General features: G+C 42.7%; 1 protein-coding gene across 3 annotated transcripts; it reads left to right on the top strand.

Annotated features, from left to right (window-relative positions):
* The first annotated feature begins 122 nt into the window (after window positions 1-122).
* On the top strand, window positions 123-27,975 carry Zdhhc5 (zDHHC palmitoyltransferase 5). 3 transcript variants are annotated; one of them, XM_006989631.3, is made up of 12 exons: window positions 123-261; window positions 3,539-4,687; window positions 12,532-12,653; window positions 19,439-19,596; window positions 21,689-21,861; window positions 22,009-22,111; window positions 22,629-22,720; window positions 23,233-23,365; window positions 23,706-23,829; window positions 24,927-25,039; window positions 25,432-26,291; window positions 26,681-27,975. In XM_006989631.3, the coding sequence occupies exons 2-12, from the start codon at window positions 4,584-4,586 to the stop codon at window positions 26,844-26,846; spliced, it is 2,148 nt and encodes a 715-aa protein (XP_006989693.1). In that variant the 5' UTR covers window positions 123-261; window positions 3,539-4,583; the 3' UTR covers window positions 26,847-27,975. The 3 variants fall into 3 exon arrangements, with proteins under 3 accessions (XP_006989693.1, XP_076425931.1, XP_006989694.1); XM_076569816.1 differs by lacking the exon at window positions 123-261 and adding an exon at window positions 305-455; XM_006989632.4 differs by lacking the exon at window positions 123-261 and adding an exon at window positions 338-2,398.
* Window positions 27,976-27,986: the final 11 nt, after the last annotated feature.

Below are 27,986 nucleotides of genomic sequence, written 5' to 3'. Positions count from 1 at the left end.
CGTCGCCCGCGCCCGCGCCCGGGAGCCAATGGGAACGCCGCGAGGGCAGGAGACCCTGGGCTGAGGGCAACGGCCGCGCGCCGGCTGGGAGGCGAGCGTCAGCCGTCGGGAGCGCGCGGCGGCGGGGCGGGCGTGGAGCGTGCGGGGGCCGCGCGCTGCCTCTCAGAGGCCAGACGGCACTGCTGGGAGGCGGCGGCGACAACGACGGCGGCGACCACGACGGCGGCGGCGGCGGCGGCGGCGACGGGCACCGCGCCGGGGGTGAGTACCGGGGACGCTGGCCCCTGCGGAACCGGAAGTGCCCGGGCCAGTGAGGTGGGAGGGGAGAGTGACCTCTAGGGAAGGGGGACCGCGGAGGGGAGGAGGTTAAGGCCCTACCCCTCCTCGGGCTCCACGGGCCCGGAAACGGACGGCCGCAGAGTCCGGAGAGCCACGGCCACCGGGGCTCGGAACCGGTGGGTGCCGGGCTGCCCGGTTGCCGGGCCGCCGCCCCTTCCGTCCCCGGCCCGCGATTCTCTCAGCGCCGGCGGGCCCTGCTCGGTGGATTCCGTGCTTTCTGGCCCAGGGGTTGTCAGCTCTGCCCCCTGCGTTGACCCTCCGTAGTCCAGCTGCCGGGTGGGGACCGAGTCCTGTTCCCCTTTAACCGCTCGGTGGCTCAGGCCCCTTGCCCCACACTCCGCTCATACTTATCTTGGCTAGAGCTTCGTCCTGTGGTTACCTGTTCTTTCTCCCATCCATCTGCTGCTGCTCCCTACCCCCACCGGCCAGGTGCTCCTTGCCTTAAGTACTTTGTACTTTTTACTAGTGGAGCTTGAATGTGTTTGACAGGATTTTATCTGTGGGAATCTGTTCATAGGGAGGTCTAAAGTTCCTCAACCACTTGGCCGAATGAAACCACTAAAATGAGAAGCTAGAAAGTGACTAAAGTTACTAGAAGTAGTCGTAGAATCAGATCTATGTTACATTGCAGACCATTTTTGTCGTCTTGGGTTTACTTCCTGGTTAATGCCATCTTGTCCAGGATAATCTTAGGTTTGCATCTCCATCCTTTTATCCCAGTGTGTGTCTGCTCTGTATCAGACATTTCTCCTGTGCTCATTATCGCATGTAAATTCACCTAATGTTTGTAAGAATTCTGTTGACAGGTACTTGGGTACCTACCTCAATCTGTGATGATAATACTCTTTTAAAAACTTCAGCTTGGGTCTTTACCTCATAGCTTGTGTGCATTATTCTATATGGCATCTGCATTACAATATATTCAGGTTTACTGTACTATGCTTAGAATGCTTAGTTATAACAAATAATACATGGGCTGTCAGTGGTACTGTTCCTAAGGAACTACTTGCAAACTGCTTATCCTAAATTGTTTGTTTTATGAGATTTGTTGTTTTGAGACAGGACCTCTCTACAGGCTGTCCTGGAACTCACTTTGTAGATCAAGCTGGCCTCTAACTCACAGAGGTGTTGCCTGCCTCTGCCTCCTGAGTGCTGAGATTAAAGGTGTGGGCCACCACACCCAGCTCTGCATTATTTGTTTTATACATACATATTTTCACTCCAGATCCCCCCTCCCCCGTCAGCATGTGTCATGCACATTCTTGTACACTTTGCTGATCATGATGTGGATCCACTGGAGTGTGACTGATGAACCACACTCACCCTTCCGGTTTCATGTCTTCTCTTCACCACATCCCTTTGCTGGGACTTGGTGTGTTGTTATTTATACCCAATCAATTATTTTATCTTATCCCATCTAATAATATCCTAACATTTCAGATGATGCTTTAATTTATATCTCAGTATGTGGTTCCAAAAATGCATGTCCTTCCATGACTGCTGTACCATGGCAGTATTAGTCTATGTGGCTTTTATTCTGTAGTAAATGAGGTCTGCAATAGTATAGGATTCAAACTGATAATCTATTAAACTAACTTGACATAAAATTTAAGTAATGTAATTTTCCTTCTTTAATCTTTGGAGTTTTGAGGGAAATATTTGCTTTAATAGTACTGTTTACAGATCAAGAAATTTGCTTGTTCCACTTAATAAAGATATACTTATGCCTAAATTCAGCAAACAGAAATAACTGTAAAATCAGGACTAAATAGGATCTGGTTTTTAGGACCATAAAAACTTACTACAATCTTTCTAGTCTTCATTCTAATGTTGCTTGCCTGCGCCCCCCCCCCCCCACACACCTATTGTTTTGTTTGTTTTTTGAGACTAAGTCTCACTATGTATCCCTGACTGGCCCGGAAGCTGTACATACCAGGGTGGTTTGGAACTCAGAGCAATCCACCTGCTTCTGCCTTCTGAGTACTGAGATTAAAGGTGTTCACTACTTACTATTCCCGAGTGGTGACTGTAGCAGGCTGCATTGCCTTCTATATCTTAGGTAAGAGAAGAAGTTATAAATTCTAGAATACATTTGTATTTCAGTATCTAGATCTTTTGATGTTTTTTAATAGCTGCTATTGGTATCAAATAGTATACTACTTGGGAAATAGAACTGCTTTCACTTGAAATTCTAACTTTAAAGCAAAAATCTGGGTCTGTAGATTTCAAGTTATCATTAGGCATGTAGTGTGGTAGAAAGGGGTTTATGTCAGCAATTAAACTCTTGGGTTCTGAACCTGGCTACCCAAGTGATTCAGTGGAATGGCTTCAGGCATTCTCTAGCCTTCAATTTTACAAAATAGGATAAGGGACTCTGTCACCAGATAATGTGAGTAAAGTGCTTTGAGATCACCAGATGAAAAGCATCCTATAAAATTAAGGTGCTTGTGTTGTTTTGTTACTGTGATCAACAGAAATAATTGCTACTGTAATCATATTGGATTAGGAGTAGCTTAATTTACCTCCTAATAGGGGTAATAGCCTGTGTTAGGAATGAAAAACTATTGAATTTGGAAGAAAACGACCAACCCTGGTGTTGGACCCAGTTTCTCATAGAGAATATTTCACCTATTGGTGCAAGATCGTTTCTTACCCAGGACCCTTAATAGATGATTACAACAGGCCAAACATTGAACTTGTGCTTATTTCATGTGTCGATAAAAGGCATAGGCATAGAAAGAGACACACAAAAAGGAAGTGATAACTGCTGTCCTATTTTTAAGCTTCCTTTCTTCATTGTGGGAATACATATTCTCTTTGTACAAAGAGAAATGTCTGTTTTAGTAGTGCCCTTCACTTTGTGCCCTTGCTTGTTTCTAGGTTTTATATTCTTGGTATGTGTTGTTCCTGCACTTTTGTCAGGAGAGATGGGCTTTTAAGAGCTAGTCCTTGGATGACCCTAGGTCAGATAAAACTGGGTTCTTCCCCTTCCTGTCAGTAGCCCTTGAAAAGGTAAAGGACTCGGAATGTATTTTTCCTTTCCATTTAGAGTTCATTCCTACATACATAGATGTGAGGTGGAAAATAGTCTTTCTTTCAAAAGGCACTTTTTAATAGCTGCTTGTGGGGCTTTAGCCTTGAGGTTCTTAAGAAATACCATAAAAGAATTTCTTTGATAAAGATATTTGGTTTTCTCCAGGTAGAGCACCATATCCCAGTTGAACTCTGCCTCCAGGAAACCCAAGATTGAAGACAAAAGATCAGACATTGACTAACCTGGAAACAGGGACACCTTTGGAACTTTATCTACAGTAATTTTTAAACTGTCATCAGGTGAAATCGACTGCATCTTATTCTGCTTATTGGAAAGAACATGGCTTCAAGGATTTTGAATTTCCTTTTAGTTTTTCATGAACTCTCTGGGAAACAGAGCCCTTAAAGGGCTTGGGAATAACAAGAAGAGATTGAAAACGGACGATACTGCTGTTTTTCTCCCCTTTCAAAGAAAAGGATTTACACTCAACCCTGTAACAGCTGTTGTCCAACTTTGGCCATCAAGAGAGAAATAAATAAAATTCAGTCACCATTGCCAGACGACCAGCCCTGGTGAAGTCAAGGTGTGAGAGGTGGTATCTAGAAGACTGCCGAGAAAGGACAAGGACTGCAGTTAAAAAATTGGCTTCTCTTTAAGCTGGAAGGGACCCCAAGTTCCTTCTTGGATTAAAATAGAAACCCAGTGCACGCCTCTTAGGTGCTGCTCGTATTTTGTGGAAGTGTGTTGTGGAGGGGCTCTTGTATCTCCTCAGAAGAGTTAAAGCCTCCTGTCCCCCATATTCTTTCCTTCCTACCTTCCCTTTGAAGACCTGCCTCCACCCATGAGCTATACCTTGATCTGCTTGGCTCTCCATGTTTTCCACCTGCAACTATTTGCATGCATACAGCATACTGTTTGTCTTCAAGTTTTGAATTGTACAAGTTGTGCTTCTTAATCTCCTTTTCTGCTTTACTCTGGGGAAGTGGTTATTAATCACTTGAAATCACCTTTCCCCCTCCCATGTGCTTTCCTTTATTTGAGATCTTTTGACCTTCATTTTTGTTTGGGAGGGGGAAGGGTGATAATTTTACATTTTCTGTTTTCCCCAGTTTCTTTCCTCTCTGTTTCCCTCATCCCATTTTCTTGTCTGTTCTGCCGCTGTGTGGGCCTGGGCTATGCGGCAGGGCACATCTTCCATCAGAGCTCCAACATGCCCGCAGAGTCTGGAAAGAGGTTCAAACCCAGCAAGTATGTACCGGTCTCAGCAGCCGCCATATTTCTAGTGGGAGCTACAACACTCTTCTTTGCCTTTACGTGAGTTTTCTCCCAGCAGTGGCATTTGGGGGTGGGAGGGTCATGCCATGGAAAGTGAAGACTACTTTTTCTTCAGGTTCATAGTCATTTGGAAGGCCAGTAGATGCCTGTCCTTTATGTTGTTGGTGTTTTCTACTTCCCTCTGCTTCCTATCTTTTGGAATCATAGATGTCTTCATGATTTCCTATCTAGTTCCATCACAGGTGATATAAACTAGGAAGGAAGTAGGAAAACACCTTCAGAGAGGCTTGAAGTTTAAATGAAAGAGAACTAGATTAGACTTAAAATTTTTTTTTCCTTCCTCTTCTTTTGAGTCAGGGTCTCTCCATAGAGCCTTAGCTGTCCTAGAACTTGCTATGTAGACCAGGTTGGCCATGAACACACACAGAACCTCCTGCCTTTGCCTCTCAAATGCTTGGATCACCAGGCTGTGCTGACTTAAGTCTTTTCAAATAGCAGTCAATCACACCTGGGATGTCTAAGCCATATGCTAGGCCAGAGATTATGGAACCTGAGTACCTCAGAGGTTTTTGTTGTCTTTTTTTTTTTTTTTTTCTTGAGACATGGTATCACTATGTTGCCCTTGCTGGCCTAGAATACCCTAAGTAGATCAGGTTGGCCTCAAACTTGTGGTACTCTTCCCTCTGGGATTGTAGACTTTTTTTTGAGGCTGGCAAGGAACTCACAGAGATCTGCCTGGGATTAAAGGTGTATGCCACCACCACCTAGCCTGTAGACATATTTTTACCTCGCTGTGTCAGAATTTTTTTTGAGATTTGAGAATTTTTGAGACAGGACCTTGCTGTGTAGCCCAGGCTGGCCCTAAATCCACGATCCTTCTGCCTTAGCCTTCTGAACACTGAGAATTGATTTAAGATATACTAATGAGACAGTTTTGGTTTGTAGTGTTACCCAGATGGTTTTCTCTGTACTTTTAAGAGCTAAGGCCTGGAGACAGAGAGGCTCCTAGGAAAGAGTGGCCTTCATTTAAGAAGAAAATACTAGAAGAGTTATTTACATTAGTTCCCACTGAAAGGAGTGGCCGTTCTTGTGTTCATTAATTCTGATGGCAAAGAGTGTTGGCATTTAAAGATACCTTACTTAGAACCTAGGGTCTCAGCCTTCCTAGTTAGGATCTTAAGACTGTTCATATACTTGCTTTACTGGAGGAAACTGATTTTCCCCTCTCTTGTCCCCAGTGTGTAGCTGTGGCCACCTAGCAAGTATGTTTTCTGTTACCAATTTATAATGAGTCTATACTAGCCTTCTGAGCTTTATTGTTGAGTCATTGATTTAGCATTTTAGTTGTACCTTTTGGAGTGATCATGGAGCCAAGATCTTCATTTTCAATCTCTTTCCTCCTGTGTAACTCATATTCTGCCTTTGATATGTTGAGTAGCAAAAGGAGGAATACTTCTTCAGTGTCAGAATGTGTTTTGCTGTTTTGGTGTAAGCAGAATCAAAAATTTAGCCTATCTTTGTGCTTTAGTAGAAGTTGTGTTGGGTCGGGAGAGATATGTAACTGGATCAAGTTAATACCTTTAGACCTACCTAGTAGGAATGTCAGTTTCCCTTTGGGAGTCAAGCTCTTGTGGTAGCTAAAGTATTCAGGGGAGTAAGTGTTTTTTCTCTTTCAAACTGTCGTTGAGGTCAGACATGCAGAATCCTTATTTTTAATTTGTTAATCTGGAACCATTGAAGTGCTTGGCTTGTTATACCAGTTTGCCCACAAAGAATTGTCCTGACAGGCATTGTCTTACTGATCGTTGAAGCTATTTAACCTACTTTTTCATTCTTTGGTGCCAGTTGAGTTGGGTTCCTCTTTATTCTGTGTTGTGTCAGCTGTAGCAAAAAGTTGGGTTTTTATGTGGTGCTGGGGATTGACTCTAGGGGCTTTTTTTTTTTTTAGGTTTTCCAAGACAGGGTTTCTCTGTGTAGCTTTGCGCCTTTTCTGGATCTCGATCTGTGGACCAGGCTGGCCTCGAACTCACAGAGATCCACCTGCCTCTGCTTCCCGAGTGTTGCTATTAAAGGCGTGCGCCACCACTGCCCAGCTAGCGTCTTATATTTTTAACACTAAACTACATCCTTAGCTTGGGGGTAAAAATAGAGGATGTTATTGACTCTATTTGGAATTTATGCTTCTAATACAAATTTAAGAGAGCCTTAAATCATAGATGAGATTTTCCTATCATTAATTTATACAGGATAAATTTATGGGCTTCTGTTTCTTACCAAAGTCTCACTTGTCCACCCTGTGAAGTCATAAGCACTTTGTTGATTTTACTTTATCACCTAGCTGGGTTTTTTTTGTTTGTTTGTTTTTTGTTTGTTTGTTTGTTTGTTTTTGGTCCCCTCAGAGGCCAGAAAGGGTGTTGGAGACCTTGGGACTGGAGTTACAGAAGGTTGTATGAGTGCCATGTATGTGCATGATAGGAATCCACCTTGGGTCTTACGGAAGAACAACAGTTGCCTTAATTATTAGGCTGCCTCTGCATCCCCATACCTAGCTCTTGCTACCTGTGAAAGTCTTACCTCTTTTCCATCTGACTGAAGTGTCTCCTCTATAAGCATACTTCTGAGCTGGAGCACCACTGTTCTTAAGAATGGTACTTTTGTACACCCCCCCCCCCCCCTTGAGATTCAGTTCCTTGGAAAACACTGTTTAAAACTATGTGCCATGTGGAAAAGAGTTCATGGTTTCAAATGGAGAAGTAAAGAAGGCTGTGTTTGAACCCACTTCTGTGGGGCCATAAATCTGTAACTGCTCCGTCACCCTCTTGTTCTTTTCACTAGGTTACAAGTGGCGCTTACATCAGTCTAGGTCCCAGGTGATAATTACTTTGGGACCTGGAGGACTGGGAGCAGGAGGAAGAGTTCCTTTCAGCTGGCAGACATAATTAGTGGAGGCATGTAGGCTTCAACTAATTAGGAACAATTTACCCTCCATGCTTCTTTGTTAAGTAGGGAAAGCTATGAGCAGAAATTACCAGTTAGGTCTGGTCATCAAAGAAATGATGATGATTTTGTGCCCCAGAGAAGTCTGCAAAGAGTAGCTGAGGGTCTACCTAGAGGTGATCCTCCTCATCGACTTCATTTCTTCAATAATAAAGCCAGACAGGAGTGGTGAGCATCCTGCCTTAGTTCATTTCTATCTTCAGCTGTTTGGACAGGAGAGTATCTGCTTAAGTAAACACACACTTTCCTGGGTAGGTACTAGAATTTGCATCTAAGATAATGCATCTGGGTCCCATCTGTCGGAGTTTAATACTTTTTTGTTGTTTTCTTGAGACAGGTTTCTCTGTGTAGCCCTGGCTGTCCTGGAACTCATTATGTAGACCAGGCTGGTCTCCAACTCACAGAGATCTGCCTGCCTCTGCCTTCTGAGTGCTGGGACTAAAGGTGTGCGCCACCACAGCCGACTACTTTTTGTTTTGTTTTTGTAAGACAAATTCTCACTATGTAGCCCTGGTTGGTCTGGAACTCATTGTGTGGACTAAGCTGACCTCAGATTCATAGAGATCTGCCTGCCTTTGCCTCCTGAGTATTGGGATTAAAGGTGGATGTCACCATGCCTGGCTCTGGAAGTCAGGAGACTTGAGTTTGGTACTTTGTTAATGTTTCTGGATCTCAGTTTTTCCTTTCTGTCTACAAAGAAGTTGAATTAGAGCAGTTTATTTCATCTGTGTGAACTTTTCTGGATGGCATCTTACATGGAATATCAGTACATAAAACAAAAAGTAGGAATGTTGTGATTCAAATGAGACTAATTTAAGTAAGTCCAGCTACTTGGTGTTTCCCTCTTTAACCTTTCTGGGGTGCCTGAGACCTCAGAGCTCCTGGCAGTACCATTGAGAATCACTAAATTGATCTTCTCTAAAGTGTCCTCTAGTACAGAGTCTCAATTTTCTGTTTCTTAAGTTGGGGAGAAGAGGTAGGGGAATTTCTGGTTTTGGTAGAGTAAAAAGCAGGTTAGAAATCCAGATAGTTGTTCCAGTGTCCTATCCATAGTACAGCTTGCTTACTTTTAGTTTCTGCCTCAGGTCCCTTCCAGCTTCTCTGTGTACAGAATTAGGCAACTCCTGTGGCTTTTTTCCTCCCCTTTCATACCTGTGGAGGTGTTAGCACCTGATTTGAGTGGGAACAGCCTCGTGATCTGGGAGGTTAATTGAGCAGTGGTTGTTCTTTCCCTTCCCACATGGCTCATCCAGGAATAAGTAAGTGCCCAGGTCCTACAGCATACATGGCTCAGCTGCAGGAAATCACAGGGGATAGAAGTACAGAAAAAACAAGTGTTTTAAGAGAAACTTATGAACCTGTCAGAAGACAAATTGTTTTCCCATGGAATCTTGAAGAAAGCATTCCTTGATGAAATTCTAGGCAGGAAATGGGGCATTCACTCCAGCCTTCTCATCCAGAAACACTAGACAAATGCTCAGGCAGTGTGCTAGGCTTGGGTGGAATGCATGGGCCTGTTCTTCAGCAGCTTAGTGCCCCTGCTGTAAGTGTCCTTGAATCTACTGCCTCAGATGGGGAGGGGGGTGGGATTGAGCATAAAGTGGAGCTGGAGTGACAGTTGATGACAGTGATAGTGGTTTCTTGTGTCTTCTATTTAGTGAATCCTCAGTGTTATACATACTAGTTTATAAAGAACTCTAGTAACAGCATGGCATGTGTCTTTAATTTCAGCGTTTGGGAGGCAGAGGCAGGTGGATCTCTCAGTGAGAACAACCTGGTCCACATAGTGAGAACCTGTCTCAAACAAAGACAAAGAACAGGACACCCCCCCTTCCCCCCAAAAAAAATTTAGCATCTTTTCAGACATTTCTCCTTCATTTCATGTGTGTATTATACAATTGAAGTAGCAAGCTTAAGAGTTTCCTGTGAGTTGAAACAGGATTAGAGTCTAAAACTTCTTGATTGACTTTTTTCTTTCTAGGAATTTAACTTTTTCTTTCTTTCTTTTTTTCTTTTAAGTAGTAGAAAGTGTTAGAAATGCTAGGGAACAGGATTTCAGGAGAGTGTATTGAAACCCCCACTTCCCTTTTTACTTGGCATTGAAAATAGGCATAATGAATGGGTGGGCAGAAGAACCTGTTCTACCTGGGGTGGTTTATGTCTGGGATCCCATCAGTGAGTCAGCCTTCTGGGCTGCAGCCACTCCCTAACTTCTTGTGCTCTGTGATTATTACTTAGAGAGTTAAGGACAAGTCCTGACTTCTCTCCTTAGCCCTGGCTGCATCTCTCTCCATCAAAGGCAACCGATTCAAAGAGGCCAATTGTGGTGGTCATCTTTGAATCTGGCAAAGTGCTAAAGCAGTGGAAAGTATTTTCTCAAGACAAGTAGAATGTAGTGTCTAAAAAAGGCTTTGCTCACAGGTTTTGAGGTGGCTTGTCTCTTCAGCTAGAATCCTAAGGCTAGAAGCAGTAAGTCTGAATCTAGAAGATACTGTTCATGAAGTTGAAGTATTTGAACCACTTAGACATTCTGCCACTGTGGGAACAGTCTTTATTTGGCAACAGATAGATTCTGTTCCATGATTACACACTTAACTGAGATGTGCTGATAGAGGTTGAGAGGTGAAGTTTGTCAGGATACACAAGGAATTAGGTGATTTGTTTAGTTTGGAAATGAAACTGAAGAAAAGGTAGGATCTAAAAGATCAAGAGTTGAGCTAGGTGTGGTGGCACAGCCTGTAATACTGTCACTCAGGAAGCTGAAGCAAGCAGGCATATTAGGAGTTTCAAAGTTAGCATGAAGGTATATAGTAAGTTCCAGACTAGAATAGGCCACACAAAGGCCCTCTCTCAAAAAAACTAAACTGGTGGGGGTGGGTAGAAAAGAAAGACCTAGGTTGGACTGTGAGATATGAGGGCTATGGTGGCCAGTTCTAAGGATAAGCACCTCAGTGTTGTAAAGGTTTAACTTATTTCTTCCTTCTAATTATCTTCCTAGGCTGTAGGAGTGAAGTGAGTCACCCTTTCTCTTCTTCCTCAGGCGGAAATTGAAGGGACAGCTAAGCACCAGGGAGAGGCTCTGACCTGGATGACTGGTTTTCAGTTTCTCTTTTTCCCTCCTAAGAAACCTAGGAAGTAGGCTTCCCAGTAGAGCCCTGCAGGGACTCTTCCTTCTTAAATTCTGCTCCAGCTCATGCCAAGATATGAGAACATTTTTTCTGAACCAAAGAATTCACAGAGGAAGAGGCTTCATAGGGAACTTTGCTGATAATAGTGTGGAACTGTGGCTGAAGGGATGTTTTGACTTTGAAATCTGTCTCTATTTTGGATCCCAATCGTGTATAGCCCAATAAAGAGATGCAGTGAGTTTATTGCTGTTTACCAGCTACAAAGCCTGGCATAAATAGTATTTACTTAAAAAATTTAAATGGATTGCTGAATTTGAAGAACTAGATAGTGGTGATAAAAAAATTTGCATCTCATTGGTTTATGTCTTATTACAAGGCCCACTGCTTCTAAACTGTCTTGGGTCACTACTTAGAGTTGTGTTTTTAGTTTGAATGGAAACTGAGCACCTTTCTTGACTGTTGTGAATTAGTATTCCAGACTTGAATGTTGTCTTAATATCCTAGGCCTGTCTTTTCCTTCATCAAACCCTTCCTGTCTTCTGACTGTCGGGGTAAAAGGGACAAGGGCAGATGCTGTCCTGATTCTGGAGATTAAGTTGTTCTTGGGCACAAAGCAGATTAGGTATTTAGCCACTGTCTTGTAGTGAGTAGGAAGTTCTCTCTGAGCCAAAACGGGAGATAATACTGATAAAGTAAGGTTCACACCAGAAGTTTGAACTCCTGGGAAATCAGCAGAGAAGGGCAGCCCCTCTATTAATAGTCAGATTCTGAAAGAACCTGAACTCAGGCTTAAATGAGCACTCTTCTTTTTTTCTAAAAAAGTATCTAAAGCTTGTCTCTTGATTTGAATGCTATGAATACTGGATATGTATGGCCAGTTTCCCCCCCCTCTGAAGGATTTAGGATTTCTTTGATCTGAAATTCTCTAATTTTTTCTCTCTTGTTCTTTGCTCCATTTTTAGATGTCAGGAGAAATCTTGTTCTTTGTCCTTTATTTTTTATGGAATGCTTCACAAATTTGTATGTCATTCTTGCATAGAAGCCACAATAATCTAATTTTATTCTAATTTCAGTATATATGCTGCCAAAATGAACATTGTTTTTTGTCTATAGAGCCCACACTGACCTTGAACTAGCAATTGTATTTTCTTCATTTCAAGTGTTAATGTTCAGGTGTGCACTGCTGTGCCTGACTTAATTTCTGTGTTCTGATATACATTCTTGTCTGTATTATTATTATTATTATTATTTTGGTTTTTCAAGACAGTATTTCTCTGTATAACAGGCCTGGCTGTCCTGGAACTCACTTTGTAGACCAGGAACTCAGAGATCCACCTGCCTCAGCCTCCTGAGTGCTGGAACTAAAGGCATGTGCCACCACACCCAGCATTATTATTATTATTATTATTATTATTATTATTATTATTATTATTTTCAATTCTTAACCATTGGAATTAGGCTCTAGATAGCTGGCAGTGAAGAAACCTTAGGTAGTTGAGATTGGAAGGGGAGCTAGAGAGGCAGGTAGTATCCACATGCTTTGGGCTATTTTGCAGGTCAGTGGGACATGGATCCAGAAACCTTAGGTTGCTCCAAAACAAAGACAGGAGTGTAGCTGATATTCATTATACAGTCAATCCCTAGTTTTTTTGTGTATGGTTTCTAGGGAGATAAGTATTTATTGTAAAGCCTGTGCTGTATAGATTTCTGCTGGTGTCGGTGTTAGAGGCAGCCCTTCATTTTCTGTGTTGTCTGCAGGTGTCCAGGACTAAGCCTGTATGTGTCACCTGCAGTGCCCATCTACAATGCCATCATGTTTCTCTTTGTGCTGGCCAACTTCAGCATGGCCACCTTTATGGACCCAGGAATTTTCCCCCGAGGTAAGTAAGATCTTTCTATACTCTCATGTAAGCTCCTTGTCATCATTAAGAATAATTATTTGAGCAGATAACAGTTGATCTTGGGCTTAGAGGGTCTTAGGATTCTGGGATACTGTTACAGGAATATGGATTACACAGTATCTAGTTATTTGGGTCACTTTGGGTCAAACTTTTTTTTTTTTTGGAGACAGGGTTTCTCCGTGTAACAGCCCTACTGTCCTGAAACTCCCTCTGTAGACCAGGCTGCCCTGCCTCTGCCTCCTAAGTGCTGGGGTTAAAGACATATACCACCATCACCTGGCTTGGGTCAAACCTTTTTTATTCAAATTTTACTTAAGGTTTTTTATAGTTTGATCATATTCTTTCCCCTCTCCCAATTCTGAGATCTTCCCCATCTCCCTACCCACCCACCTTCGTTTTCTTTCCCTCTCAGAAACAAACAAACAAAACAAAAAAAGGAAAATCAAAATTAAACCTAATCACACAAAAAAACAGAGTGTTTTGTATTGGCCTAGTACTACTTCTGGACTTGATACCCCATGTCACTCCATTGGAGAAACTGATTTTTTTCTTTCTCAGCAGGTATCAATTGTAAATAGCATCTTGATTAAGGGTGGGACTTTGGTCCGCTTCTTTGGATCAAATCTTTGATTTTTGTTATTTAGAAATTTATTTAGAGCTTGTAGGTTGAGTGGTGTTAGGTACAGTAATATTTACTATGAATTAGACAGTTCTAACAGTGTGGTACAAACTACAGTGGAAGTATGGGTACGGTTCTCTTGAGAGCATACACGTGCGGTTATATTTGCCTAGAGAAATTAGTGAAGTTCTGCTAAGAATCAGTGAGAAGACTTGACCAACTAGAACACTGAAGAGAGGAGGGCAGTTTCAGGCAAAGGAGGTGTTCACAGAAGCTTGTGCCCATGGAATGGTGAAGTCATCAAGGTTGGAGGATAGAGTGTATGGTAAGACCAGAAAAGAAACCCAGAGCCAAATTGTAAAGGACTTCATTTGCTACATGGAGCCTCTGGTAAATATGCTTCTTCCTTTGATACCAAAGGGTCTTTAATTTACAACAAATAATTCTTTTGAGAATATACAGATAGCTTTTGGCTTTGGCCAAGATATATATAATATAAATAATATAAACCAGATGAAAATTTGAGACAAGATTTACAGCTTTTTCAGAAGTAGATTCAACAGAATCATTTATGACAGCTTAATGGGGCAGAGCAAAGAGTGAAAAAAGATCTGCTACACCACCCTGGACATGCTTGATCCTGTCTCAATTCAGAAGCAAGCAAGGCCAGGCCTGCGTTGTACTTAGACGGGCGAGGTTTTCTTGTGGTAGTTGCAAGGGTCAGAACTTGGTAGATAAATTGGATGCTGAGTTTTATAAACTGAATGTTAAATAGGCTGTATATTTGCTTTTGTTTTTTCCATGCTAGGGATTGAGCCCAGGCCCTAGACAAGCACTTTACCTCTGAGCTATATTCTCAGACATAGATAGTGATTTGAGATATTCCTTGGTGCAGTTACCCAGTGGGCAATTGACTAGTGGGAGTTAAATACTTTGTTTTAGGAGTGTGCAGCTATGCTGTTGGAAGCAGCAGGAGTAAGATTACCTAGAGAAAGTTCAGTGAGTTTAAGAAAGACATAAATTAAGACCTGGTCAGTTCTGCCATTTTTATTACGAGTATAGGAGAGAGAGGAGTCATTGAAGAGGGACTGAACAAGGAGGAAGAGAAAGTAAAGTGAAAGCTAAGGAGAGTTCCATCAGGTAACTGACTTACTGTAGTATAGTGACTCAGAATCTCCTATTTGGTTACTAAGAATTGATTCTTTAAAAAATTACTTTTATTTTTAAACAGGGTCTCATACTGTAGCCTAGGTTGCCCTTGAATTCTGCATTAGCCTCCTGAGTGCTGGAATTATGGGTGTGAGCCATTATACCCAGCTGAAAAATTGATCTTAACAATAGTTAAGTAGTGTATTTATGTATGTATAAGGAAAAGATACAGCTGAATTACAGTTGTTGGAAGGCAGTGAATGGAAAATGAGAAAGTAGAGTCTGCAAGTATTCAATTTCCTCTTTTAAGAACTAAGCAAAGAAGGCTGAAGATGGTATAATATTTTAAGAGAGAAGCAAATGTTTTACAAGACAGAAGATTACCATGAGGAAATAGAGCTGGAGAAGAGTGTGAAACCTAAATTGAAGAATGGGAAAAGCTGGAAGTAGGCTTTCCAGTGCGTGTTGAAGTCTCATGGAAGGAGTAGGTTCTTTGGAAAGTAGACTAGAATGAGAACTGTGATGAGTAAGAGGTAGAAAGACCATGAGCTGACAAAAATTGTTACTAATGACATCTCACAAAGTATACATCATTTTTCTTTCTTTTGGTTTTTCTAGACAGGGTTTCTTTGTGTAGCTTTGTGCCTTTCCTGGAACTCACTCTGTAGCCCAGGCTGGCCTTGCCTGGCTCTGCCTCCCGAGTGCTAAGTGGGCTTGGGATAGCAAGTGAGACAAGCATTGCTATGCTCTGAAAGCCTGCCTCAGTGTTTCTGCTCATTTAAAATTTCTGTGAGAGAAGGCACTTTGAGTCTCCCAAACCAAAGAAGGATGTTTTAGTGAGTCATTAATGTTCATTCATCAGATATTCAGTGGCCTACTATACGGAAAGCTGTGATGACTATATGTGATAACTCCTCCCCTTCCCCAGCATTTCTTTGCATATCCCTGGCTGTCCTGGAACGCCCTCTGTAGAGGAGGTTGGCCTTAGAGATCAGCCTGCCTCTGCCTTCCAAGTGCTGGAATTAAAGGCTTGTGCCACCACCACCCAGCTCAGAGAGAACTCTTCCATTTTGGCATATTCCCTTTATTTTAAAAGTTTTTTTTTCTTTCTTTCTTTCTTTTTTTTTTTAACATTGCTGAGGATCAAACCCAGGACTGTAGTTGAAAGATTTCCTATGTCCCACCTAGTCTGTGGTTGGGACAAATCTCTCCCACCTGAGGTCCCGAAGCCGCTGGGACCCAAGTAAAAACTGTATGGCCTATGGCAGGCCTCTTGCTAGCTAGCTCTTATATCTTAAATTAACCCATTTCTGTTAATCTATGGTTTGCCACTTGTTCCGTGGCTTACTGGTCTGCTGGCATGTTATTCCTTGGGGCGGCAGGCTGGCGTCTCTCTCCAGACTCTACCTTTTTCTTTCCTTTTTCTCTCCTTGGATTTCCTGCCTTCCTCTAAGCTGCCTTGCCATAGGCCAAAGCAGCTTATTTATTAAACAGTGGGAACAACATATATTCATAGTGTACAGAAAGACATGCCCCAGCACAGGGACTTGCACATGTTAGACAATAACTCTGTAACAGAGCTACATCCTTGAAGATTTTACATATGAGCTAGGCATGGTTGCACACTTTTTTTTTTCTTCGAGACAGGGTTTCTCTGTGTAGTTTTGGTGCCTGTCCTGGATCTCGCTCTGTAGGCCAGACTGGCCTGGAACTCACAGAGACCCTCCTAGCTCTGCTTCCCAAGTGCTGGGATTAAAGGCTTGTGCCACTGCCAACTGGCTTGGTTGCACACTTTTAATCTTAGCTCTTAGGAGGTAGAGGCAGGAAGATTTCTGTAGTTTCAGGTTAGCCAGGGCTATGAAGTGAGATCATATGTCAAAAACAAACTCCAAACAAACCATAATTTTATATATGCATATTTTGGCTTATTTATATATAGCATGTATCTACCAAAGTAATAAGACGTCTTTTTTCTTTCATTCTGGGAATTGAACCCAATACCTTGTGCATGGTGCACAAGAGATCTACATGCCTCTGGGATTAAAGGTATTCGTCACCATGCCTGGCTGAAAACTTCATTTTTTTTTTTTTTCTGTGACTGTTTATGTAAATTTTTACAAGGCTATTTAGCCTTGGCTGTCCTGGAGCTAGCTCTGTAGACCAGGCTGGCCTTGAAGTCATAGGGATCCACGTGCCTGGCAGAACACCCCACCCCCACCCCCGAGAAAGGGTTTCTCTGGGTAGCCTCACCTGTCCTTGAACTCACCCGGTAGACCAGGCTGGTCTTGACCTCAACAGAGACCTGCCTTTGTCTCCCAAGTGCTGGGATTAAAGGCATGAACCACCACACCTGGCTCAAAAGCTTCATTATTATTTTTTTAAAATTTATTTATTTTATGTGCATTGGTGTTTTGCCTACATGTATGTCTATGTGAGGGTGTCAGATCTTGGAGTAATAGACAGTTGTTAGCTGCCATTTGGGTACTGGGAATTGAACCCTGTCGGGTCCTCTGGAAGAGCAGTCAGTGCTCTTAACTGCTGAGCTATCTTTCCAGCCCCCAAAACTTCATTTTTAACAATGCCTGTAGTCAATTTTCCTTCCCACATTTTTTTCTTTTTAAAAAATATTTATCTATTATGTGTACAGTGTTCTGTCTGCATGTGTCCCTGCAGGCCAGAAGAGGACACCCGATCTCATTACAGGTGGTTGTGAGCCACCATGTGGTTGCTGGGAATTGAACTCAGAACCTCTGGAAGAACAGTCAGTGCTCTTAACTGCTGAGCCATCTCCCCAGCCCCAAAAGAAGTGGCTAGTTTTTTTGTTTGTTTGGTTTCCCCCACCTGCAACCCCCAGCCCCCTAGAGAGGGTTTCTCTGTGTAGCCTTGGCTGTCCTGGAACTCACTCTGTAGACCAGGCTGGCCTCTGAATTCACAGAGTTATCTGCCTGCCTCTGCCTCTGGAGTGCTGGAATTAAAGGCGTTGTGCCACCACTATCCACACATAAATTTTTTTTCTAGGTTAATCATAAAAGTAAAAATTGCTCACTATATATGAGGGGAAAAATATTCTTGAAGTTTCAAAATGGGATAGTTTCTGATAGTTGAAAATTTGGGACGAAGGCAAAATAGGGCTTGAGTAACAGTAGTAGGGGGAAATGGAATTAATAGAGCAGACCATTTGGAGCAGGAGATTTGTGGGGGAAAAGGTAACTATGTATTTGGATATTTATCTTTTAAGATAGATTCATAATATGTAAGCCGAGGAAATTTAGCACATGTATGTCACTTTGTGAGCACTTTTCTTTTGAACCCTGCTTCCCAGTGCAGAATAAACTTTCTTCTTTTGTGTTCCCATAGTGCATGTAGAATTGATCTCACCGTATTAATAGTTCCCAGTCTCCTTACCCATTCAATAGTGCATTTCTCAAAGGCAGAAGCCATGTTTTTTTTTTTTTTTTAAAAAATAGTTTTATTTAAATGTAAATTTTAGTTAAAAATTTATATACGGGGCATAGTGGCACCTGCCTTTAATCCTAGCACTCATGGAAGCAGAGGCAAGTGGATCTCTGATTTTGAGGCCAGCCTGGTCTACAATGTGAGTTCCAAGACAGCCAGAGCTACACAGAGAAATGCTATACAGAGAAACCCTGTCTCAAAAAAAGAACTTAAATTTTTTTTTTGCATTTTATTTACTTAAAATTTGTATGTGTATATGTATGTTATTTATTTTGTATGTGTTTGTATCAGTTGCACATTCTATATTGCACATATGGAATTCATTAACATTCTATATTGCACATATGGAATTCATTAACAGATTGTTCTTTTTTATTTATTTTACTAGTTCAGGGTTTTTTTGTTTTTTTTTTAATCTTTCTGTGCATTGGTGTTTTGCCTGCAGGTATGTCTGTGTGAGAGTGTCAGATCTTGGAGCTGCAGACAGTTGTGAGCTGCCATGTGGGTGCTGGGATTTGAACCTGGGTCCTCTGGAAGAGCAATCAGTGCTCTTAACTGGTGAGCCATCTGTTCAGCCCAGTTTTTTGGTTTTTTTTAGATTTATTTATTTGGGCTGGAGAGATGGTTAAGTGGGTAAGAGCACAGGCTATTCTTAAAGAGGACATAGGTTTTATTCCCATGACTTTATATGGTGGTTCATAAGGCTGTAACTCTACTTCCAGGGGATCTGATGCCATCTTCTGGCCTCTTTAGTCACTGCATGCATGTGGTACTTAACACATACAAACACTCACCTACATAAAATAAAAATATAGAGTTCAGTCTCTGAACCCACAGTGTAGAGAGAGAACTGACTCTTGAAAGTTGTCCTCCGACCTCCACACACATGTGCCCACACTTAAAGACACACAGAATAATGATAAAATTAAGAAAAAATTGTTTCTATTTTTTTCCTGCCTCCCCAGCGCTTGGACAGCAGCCTCTTTTTTTGTTTTTTAGACAGGGTTTCTCTGTGTAGCTCTGACTGTCCTGGAGCTCACTATGTAGACCAGGCTAGCCTGGTCTTGAACTCAGAGATCCGCTTGCCTCTACCTCCCAAGTGCTGGGATTAAAGGAATGAGCCACCACTGCCTGGCAAAATTTTTAATTAAGAAGAATGTATATTCTTGCTGTTCATGATATTAAAGAAAACCCTTTGTTTTTAACTATGCAGTATATGAGCTGTGGATTTATAAACTATAACATTATATCGAGGTACTCACAAAGTTAGGTTTTGGGGCTAGAGAGATTGCTTAGTGGTTAAGAGTATTTATTGTTCTGGCAGAGACCCTGAGTTTGATTCCAGCACCCACAGCTCACGACTGTCTATAACTCCAGCACCAGTGGATCTAACACCCTCTTCTGGCGCGCACGCACACACACGCGCACGCGCACACACACACACTAAATTTTAAGGAGTTATGTTTTAAACATTCTTATGTTCCTAGTACTTAATAGTTTAGGCATAATTGTTTTTAAATTGCTTTTCCCTCTTTTTAAGCTGAAGAGGATGAAGACAAAGAAGATGATTTCCGAGCTCCTCTTTACAAAACAGTGGAGATCAAGGGCATCCAGGTGCGCATGAAATGGTGTGCCACCTGCCGCTTCTACCGACCTCCTAGATGTTCCCACTGCAGTGTCTGTGACAACTGTGTGGAGGTAAGAGCACTGCATGGCCAAGACTGTGTGTAGACTAAGTTGTCTCTTCCTTACTGTAGAGTAGATCTTTTTTAATTAGAATTTTTATTATTGCATGTGTATGGTTGGTTTTGTCTGTCTGCATGTTCTGTGCACTACTTGCATATTGGGGGCCACAAGAGGATGTCAGATCCATGGAAATGGAGTTGTAGACAGCTGTGAGCCTCCATGTGGGGAGTTGAGCCTGGGTCCTCTGGAAGATTACTCCACCTCTCTTCTTTTTAAAAGTAGATTTTAAAAAGGTTTGCTTTTACGTATGTGTGTACCTGGTGCCTGAGGAGACCAGGAGGTGGCATTAGATCCCATGGAACTAGTGTAGAAGGATTTTTCTTTGGGCCGCCAACTTACAGAACGCAACACAGAGACTTGGTTATGAAAGCTCGGCTTTAGCTTAGGCTTGTTTCTAACTAGTTCTTTTAACTTAACCCATTTCTATTAGTCTATGTGCTACCATGTGGCTCGTGGCTTTTACCTCTCCTCCTGCATGTCCTGCTTCTTCTGCATCCAGCTGGCAACTCTCCAACTCTCTCTCTTCTTCCTAAAGCTCTCTCTTTCTGTCCCCAGAAGTCCCATGTATACCTCCTGTCTAGGTATTGGCCATTTAGCTTTTTTAAAGCCAATCACGGGCTGGAGAGATGGCTCAGCGGTTAAGAGCAGTGGCTGCTCTTCCAAAGGTTCTGAGTTCAATTCCCAGCAACCACATGGTGGCTCACAACCATCTGTAATGAGATCTAGTACCCTCTTCTGGCCTGCAGGCATACATGCAGATGGAACACTATATACATAATAAATAAATAAATCCTTAAAAAACAAAATTGGTACTGGTGTTTAAAAAAAAAAATCCAATCACAGTGACATATCTTTATACAATGTAATCAGTTATCTCACAAAAACTAGAGTTACTGATGGTTGGTTGTAAGCCACATGTGGGTGTGGTGACCCAAATCCAGGTCCTACCAGAGCAGCAGCAAGTACTCTTAACTGGGCTATCTTTGTACCCTCTAGTGTAAATTATTTTTTCTTCAAAGATTTATTTTTTTAAATTATGTGTATGTTTGTGTTTGCACGTGAAGTGACAGTGACAGAGGAGGCGGGCGGCCAGGATCCTCCTAGAGCCACAGTTACAGTCAGCAGCTGTAAGCTGACTAATGTGAGTGCTCTGAACTGATCTCAGGTTCTCTGCAAGAGTAGCACACACTCTTAATCGCTGAGCCATCTCTGCAGTCCCTAGAATAGATTCCTGAAATATAGTCCTGGCAAGCTGCCCATCTCCATGGTCCAGCTGAATCAAATTGTATTTGGAGTGCTTTAACTCTAATAACAACTTTCCTGACCCCAAGATTCATAGTTTGAGCCTTCCATCCCATGGATATGTAGTGTTACCTTTTTTACAAAAAGCATGTTTTTGTGTTATAGGTCAACTTTTCTAGCTATTCTTCTGTGTTGTCTTATTTTTATTCCTATGAATCTCAAATGTTTTGCCAACATTTGTCTCTTTGGTCACATAGATTTTTTTTTTTCCTTAACCAAGGACTTGTTATGTAGCCCTGACTGACCTAGAACATACGATTTAGACCAGACTGGCCTCAAACTTGTGGCTTTCCTCCTATGTCCCCAGTACTGGAGTTGTAGACCTGTAGCACCATGCCGATCAATTTGAGAACTTGGGTTTTGGCCAACCTCTAGAAGGGCTCTCTTTCAGTTAACAGAGCAAGAGAAACTTCTTCGAATATTTTTAAATTTAATTTTTTAAAACTTTAAATTTTTGTAAGTAAATGGTGAATATGAATACCAAAAGTAGATTAGAGTTGTTATTTTGTCCCTCTTTTCAACAGAAGGGATCTAATAATGTTTGCTTGTCTTTTTTTTTTTTTTAATGGTTTTGTGTGTGTGTGTGTGTGTGTGTGTGTGTGTGTGTACACACACGTACGTACATGTAATTCCCAGGGATTGAACCCAGGTTGTTAGACTTGGTGGCAAATGCCTTCACCTGGTGAAACCCTAGTCTGTGTTTTTAAGGATACCTTTTCTTCTGTCTCTTTTTTGTTCCTAGGAATTTGATCATCACTGCCCCTGGGTGAACAACTGTATTGGTCGCAGGAACTACAGATATTTCTTCCTTTTCCTCCTTTCCCTGACAGCCCACATTATGGGTGTGTTTGGTTTTGGCCTCCTTTATGTCCTCTATCACATAGAGGAACTCTCAGGGGTCCGCACTGCTGTCACGTATCCTTGGAGACCTTTGGCTTGTGGGATGGGGTTGGGAGGGCAAGTTGTGTCCTTGAGTCAATACATTTAAAGGGGAAGTGGTCACAACAGAACTGGGAAAAACAAGATAACATTGCTCTATTTTCCTTGACTACTTGGAATCAGAATGGCAGTGATGTGTGTGGCTGGCTTGTTTTTCATCCCTGTAGCTGGCCTCACAGGATTTCATGTGGTGCTGGTGGCTAGGGGACGCACAACCAATGAGCAGGTACTAGAACTGGCAGGAGACTGACGGCATGTTTCAAACCCTTAGCTCGTGTAGCACTTCCACAGACAGAACCTCAGCGAGCACTTAGGTGATGATGTCGGGATTTACAGTAGTGGGCAAAGTGCTTGAAGTAGGCCTAGGTCCTCAATAAGTGGAATTAAAGCTGGGAATGGTGCTGCACATTTGTAATCTTATTTAGGAGACTGAGGTAGTAGGATTGAGCTACTTGGACCCTGTCTTCAAAAAAGAAGGAAAAATAACCTTAAGAAATTGCCATGTTCTCATTCTTTTAACAAATATTTAGTCTGAATTTATAGAAACTAGTTGGCACAGGCTTTAAAAAACTCACAGAGAGCCGCCTGGCCCTTCCTCCCTGATTAAAGACATGGGCCACCACCACCCAGCTGAATCCCCATTCTTAATCATTATAAGTATCACTTTTGTACTTGAAAGAATGGCTACACAATACTTTGCCTTTTGGCATAGTCTGACTTATCTGGTTCTTTTTATCTCCTAGGTTACAGGTAAATTCCGGGGAGGTGTGAATCCCTTCACCAATGGCTGCTGTAACAATGTTAGCCGTGTCCTCTGCAGCTCTCCAGCACCCAGGTACACCCACATCCTTGGGTGTTCATGCTTAGTCAAACCTTTGTCTCCTTTGGGCTTGTTTTGAATAAGGGAAGTCTGATGGAAAATGGCCTTGTAGGGAAGGGTTTGCTCTTAGAATGGTGAGTACTACAAGGAAGAGACATGCTGATCTTTTGGCTGGTGAACTCTTGAATTCAATTGATACTGTGTAGCTATGACTAATTGCCTTTGAGAATTGAGGATGCATAAAATTTAACTCCAGAGTGCTAGATACCTGCTTATAAAGGCCTACTCCTGCTGAAGATGTTCACTGATTAACATCAGTTTAGCACTAAATTATACACTTGTAGGACTTTTAGGACTGTTTTTTGATGCTGAAGATTAAACTGAGGGTCTTGTTCCTTATCCCTGGGCTGTAAACCCCAGTCCATGACTGTTTATTGCATATGCAGAGTGCTTCCTTCATATTTGGTATGCAAGTAGAAATTTTGAATGAAATAGTAAGTGAAAACCTTCTCATTCTTGCTACACAGGTATTTGGGGAGACCAAAGAAAGAGAAGACAATTGTAATCAGACCGCCTTTTCTTCGACCAGAAGTGTCAGATGGGCAGATAACTGTGAAGATCATGGATAATGGCATCCAGGGAGAACTGAGGAGGACTAAGGTGAGGAACAGGGAAGTAAAGGTAGCTAAACTCAGGGAATTTCATCCATGATAGAGATAGAAATCTGCATTGAGTGTTTATCTTTGTGTTAAAGTCACTTAAATATAGATCTTTTCTCCATTAGATTTCAAGTTCAGTGACAGTAGACACTGATTCCATTTCTTTCATGTCTTCATAAGACATAGTATCTTTCGATGATAGATGCTCAACTTTTCTTTGTTATCCCCAAACTGACTCTTTTCTCAGTTTAGAAACATAACTGGTTCTCCAGTACTTTTCTTATGCCAATTTAATGTTACCTTAATGCAGTTTCTCAATCTGATTTCCCTCCATTTATTAGTCCAAAGGAAGCCTAGAGATAACAGAGAGTCAGTCTGCAGATGCAGAACCTCCACCTCCTCCTAAGCCAGACCTGAGCCGATACACAGGGCTGCGAACGCACCTCAGCCTGGCTACTAATGAGGGTAAGTGCTGCCTTGATACGTTGAGATTCTAGAGATAGAAGACAGGGACAAGGTACCATGTAAGCTGTAGAGAAGATAAGCAAAGGCTGGGAGGTAATACTTGAATTATGGCTTACAACACCCAGCGAATGGAGTTTTCTTTGGATAGCTAAAAGGAGGGCTGCCAGTTAGCAATAGACAGTGATTTGGACTTTCCAGAGAATTACTTTTTACAATTTTATATTATATATGTGCATGATGTGTGTGGCAGGAGGGTGTTAGGTAGACCAAAAGATAACCTCCAAGAATTGGTTCTTTCCTTCCACTCTGGATTCTGGGGATTGAACTCAGGTCATCAGATTTTTGTGGCAAGTGCTTTTACTTGCTGTGAGTCTGCTTGAATCAGAATTTCTTAGTATGTTTGGTGTATTTGCCCATTACAAATTCTGAAACCTGTACAGATCCTTGGTCTTTAAAAAATACCTGCCCTGATTCTGTGAGTTTGAGGCCAGCCCAGTGTACAAATCGAGTTCCAGGACAGCTAGGACTGTTATTCTCCCCCCCCCCCCCCAGGGTGGTGGTGCATGACTTTAATCCCAGCACTTGGGAGGCAGAAGTAGGTAGATCTCTGAGTTCAAGGCCAGCGTGGTCTACAGAGTGAGTTTCAGGGCAGCCAGGGCTACATAGAGAAATACTGTCTCAAAAAACAAAACAAAAAAATGAAAGAAACAAGGACTATATAGACCAAACTGTTGTTGAACTCACCGAAGTCTGCTTGCCTCTGTCTCCTGAGGGCTGGGATTAAAGTTGTGCTCTATCATACTTGGCTTTATCATTGTTTTTAATTTGTATTGTATGTGTGTGGGTGTTTGGCCTGCATGCATATGTCTGCTCACCACTTGTCTTCCTGTTTGTTTCTGAGTAGCTGACTGTAGGTCTGTATGTGAAGACCAGACCCAGCTGAGATTTAGACTTAAATTTCAGCAAAATCTTGTTCCCTAGACTTTGCTTTTATTGGGTATACTTGATTCTACCATGTTCTGTGTACTTTCAGAAACCTCATGACTGTTAAAAGAATTAACTTGTAAAGTAAGTGTTTTCTGGGTTTCTCCCTGTAGATAGCAGTCTCTTGGGCAAGGACAGCCCCCCTACACCTACCATGTACAAGTATCGACCAGGTTATAGCAGCAGCAGTACGTCAGCCGCCATGCCTCATTCCTCCAGCGCCAAGGTACTATCTAATCTAAGAAGTGGGGTCATAACCTATGAGCGGGAACATAAAACCAAGGGCATTTTACCAATTATTGGCATTAATGGAATTGAATTTCCTTGATGTGTGTTTCATCAAAAAAGGAGCAATGAAGAATACTAGATAAAAACATTAATTAGTGTCAAATCTGATTTTAGAAACCACTTCTGCCAAATTACTTAGTCTCTGTAGGCCTCATTTCCAGATCTTAAAGTTAAGTATTTGTTCCAAGTCACATTTCGTGTTAAAGGCCAACCATATGATGTCCAAGTCTGAAGTGTACTATTGGCATGTAATTCTGTTCTTCAGTGTCTTTGGGCTCTGGGGTCTGGCGGCTGTCAGAGTGCTAAAACTGTTTTCCTCTTTTCCCACAGTTGAGTCGTGGAGACAGCTTGAAGGAACCAACCTCAATTGCAGATAGTAGCCGCCATCCCAGCTACCGCTCAGAGCCCAGCTTGGAGCCAGAGAGCTTCCGGTCTCCCACTTTTGGAAAAAGCTTTCATTTTGATCCACTGTCCAGTGGTTCACGATCCTCTAGCCTCAAGTCAGCCCAGGGCACGGGCTTTGAGTTGGGCCAGTTGCAGTCCATTCGTTCAGAGGGTACCACCTCCACCTCCTATAAGAGCCTGGCCAATCAGACACGCAATGGAAGTCTATCTTATGACAGCCTACTCACTCCTTCAGACAGCCCTGATTTTGAGTCAGTACAGGCAGGGCCTGAGCCAGACCCACCTTTAGGCTACACTTCTCCCTTCCTGTCAGCCCGGCTGGCCCAGCAACGGGAAGCTGAGAGGCACCCACGTTTGGTGCCAACCGGCCCACCACACCGAGAGCCCTCGCCAGTTCGTTATGACAATCTGTCTCGCCACATTGTGGCCTCCCTCCAGGAACGAGAGAAGTTGCTACGACAGTCACCTCCACTTGCAGGCCGTGAGGAAGAACCAGGCTTGGGAGACTCAGGCATTCAGTCAACACCAGGCTCAGGCCATGCCCCTCGTACCAGTTCCTCTTCAGATGATTCAAAGAGATCACCTTTGAGCAAGACTCCACTGGGACGCCCAGCTGTTCCTCGTTTTGGCAAACCAGATGGGCTAAGGGGCCGGGGACTAGGGTCCCCTGAACCAGGCTCAACTGCCCCCTACGTGGGTCGATCAATGTCTTATAGCAGCCAAAAAGCCCCATCTGGTGTCTCTGAGACAGAGGAAGTGGCATTGCAGCCATTACTGACACCCAAGTAAGTATTGGTCTTTTCCTCTTTCATTCAACATAATTAGCAGAAGGCATCAGGTCTTTGGCTGCACGTGATTCTAGTATAGGTAGACCCTGGGGATCCTGAGAACGCTTTTCATATTTGATTGCTTTTATGGACAACTCCTCTTTAGAAATTAACACTGTCTTCCTGAAAGTTTTATTTGTCAAAGAATAAGTATATGAAAACTGAAATTAGGAATAAACTGGGGAGAAAGAGAATCATTTTAAGTATGTCAATAAAGTTAAAGGGATTGGATTGTTTAGGTAAGAAAATGTGGGGAAGCTCACCCCCCATTTAGACCCCTTTTGTGTATGCTTGTGTTTTGTGCATTGTGCGTCTTTTCCTGATGTCTGTTTCTTTTTTTCCCCCAGAGATGAAGTACAGCTCAAGACCACCTACAGCAAATCCAATGGGCAGCCCAAGAGTATAGGCTCAGCTTCCCCTGGCCCAGGCCAGCCACCTCTCAGTAGCCCCACAAGGGGAGGAGTCAAGAAGGTGTCAGGGGTGGGTGGTACCACTTACGAGATTTCTGTGTGAATCTTGGCGCCTCCCCTCCCCCACACTTCTGCACCTACACCAAAGGGCCTCAGGTGGCCACCTTCCTTCCCTCAAGGGGCTCCCCTACTTTGCATGGACATTTTAAAATCACCGATTCCAAGAGGATGAGGCTTGTTTTACAAAATGCCATGGGGTTGAGGAGAGTTGGGGCCCTGAGACAGGGGTGGCAACCCCCCCCCTTTGATCTTTTAAGACCTTCCCTTCTTTGATCCCTGGACCAGACTCAGTGGACATTTGTGCAATTGCTCGCCCTGGAGGGAACCAGATCATTTTTAAACCAGAAATAATTTTTTTTATTATTGTTACGGATTCTATTTTTTTCCTCTTCTCCGTTACCAGGTGTGTGTGTACATATATATATATTATAAATATCAAAGAAATTATATATCTATCCTGGGATGGGAAAACAAGGGAGGGATATATAGATATATATATATATATAAGGAGGGGGATTTTATTCTTCCCTTTCCTTAGACCAGCAGGAAAAGAGACATTAAAGTCTTCCTTTTCCCCATGGTTCCCTCTTTTGTCCCTGTTATCGACTAAGGAAATAGCACCCTCTGCTGGTGCTAAGTGATTAGGAAAGAAACCTGGGTAAGTCTGGGCTTCTTGGTCAGATAAAGGAACTTGCAGAGTTTTCTAGGCTCATTGACATCTAGTTTCCCCAGGACAGGGTCACAGTTCCATGACGGTGGTGGGAGATCAGGAAAAGAGCTTGGCCTAGTTTACGAAAACATCAGGCAGCCTCCCTCCCCCCATTCTCGGGAGACAGGGATTGTGTGGGCTTAGTGAGCCCCTTCATGCGTCCCTGTAACTTAGTTAAAATGATCTTAAAATCCAAGGCCAGAAGAGAAGAATCCAAAAAGCAATATTTTTCATCATATGCCAAAAATGGGATAGAGAGAAGGAGTGGCAGGCCTAGGCCCTCCGATTGTCCCTGGGGTGTACCCCTTAGCCCACCTCAATATGGTGCTGGGTAGGGGGGTAGCTGGGTTCCAACCTTAAAACAGGGAAGACCCCAGCCTCTATACAGAGACCCTTTAATTTTTTTATTCTGATTAGCCATTTTAAACCAACATGGAATAAAATAAATCCTGATCTAACCAGCTCCCCCTGACT

Source organism: Peromyscus maniculatus, chromosome 4 (assembly GCF_049852395.1).
Source record: "Peromyscus maniculatus bairdii isolate BWxNUB_F1_BW_parent chromosome 4, HU_Pman_BW_mat_3.1, whole genome shotgun sequence".
Classification (NCBI taxonomy): Eukaryota; Metazoa; Chordata; class Mammalia; order Rodentia; family Cricetidae; genus Peromyscus; species Peromyscus maniculatus.
The sequence above is the reverse complement of the archived record's forward strand: the minus strand, read 5'-3'. Positions and strand labels throughout refer to the sequence as shown.

Coding starts and splice junctions, on each gene's coding strand:
- Zdhhc5 (XM_006989631.3), top strand. CDS start 4,584: ATGCCCGCAGAGTCTGGAAAGAGGTTCAAACCCAGCAAGTATGTACCG. Junction 12,654..19,438: donor CCCAGGAATTTTCCCCCGAG/GTAAGTAAGATC, acceptor CCTCTTTTTAAG/CTGAAGAGGATGAAGACAAA. Junction 21,862..22,008: donor GGGGTCCGCACTGCTGTCAC/GTATCCTTGGAG, acceptor ACTTGGAATCAG/AATGGCAGTGATGTGTGTGG.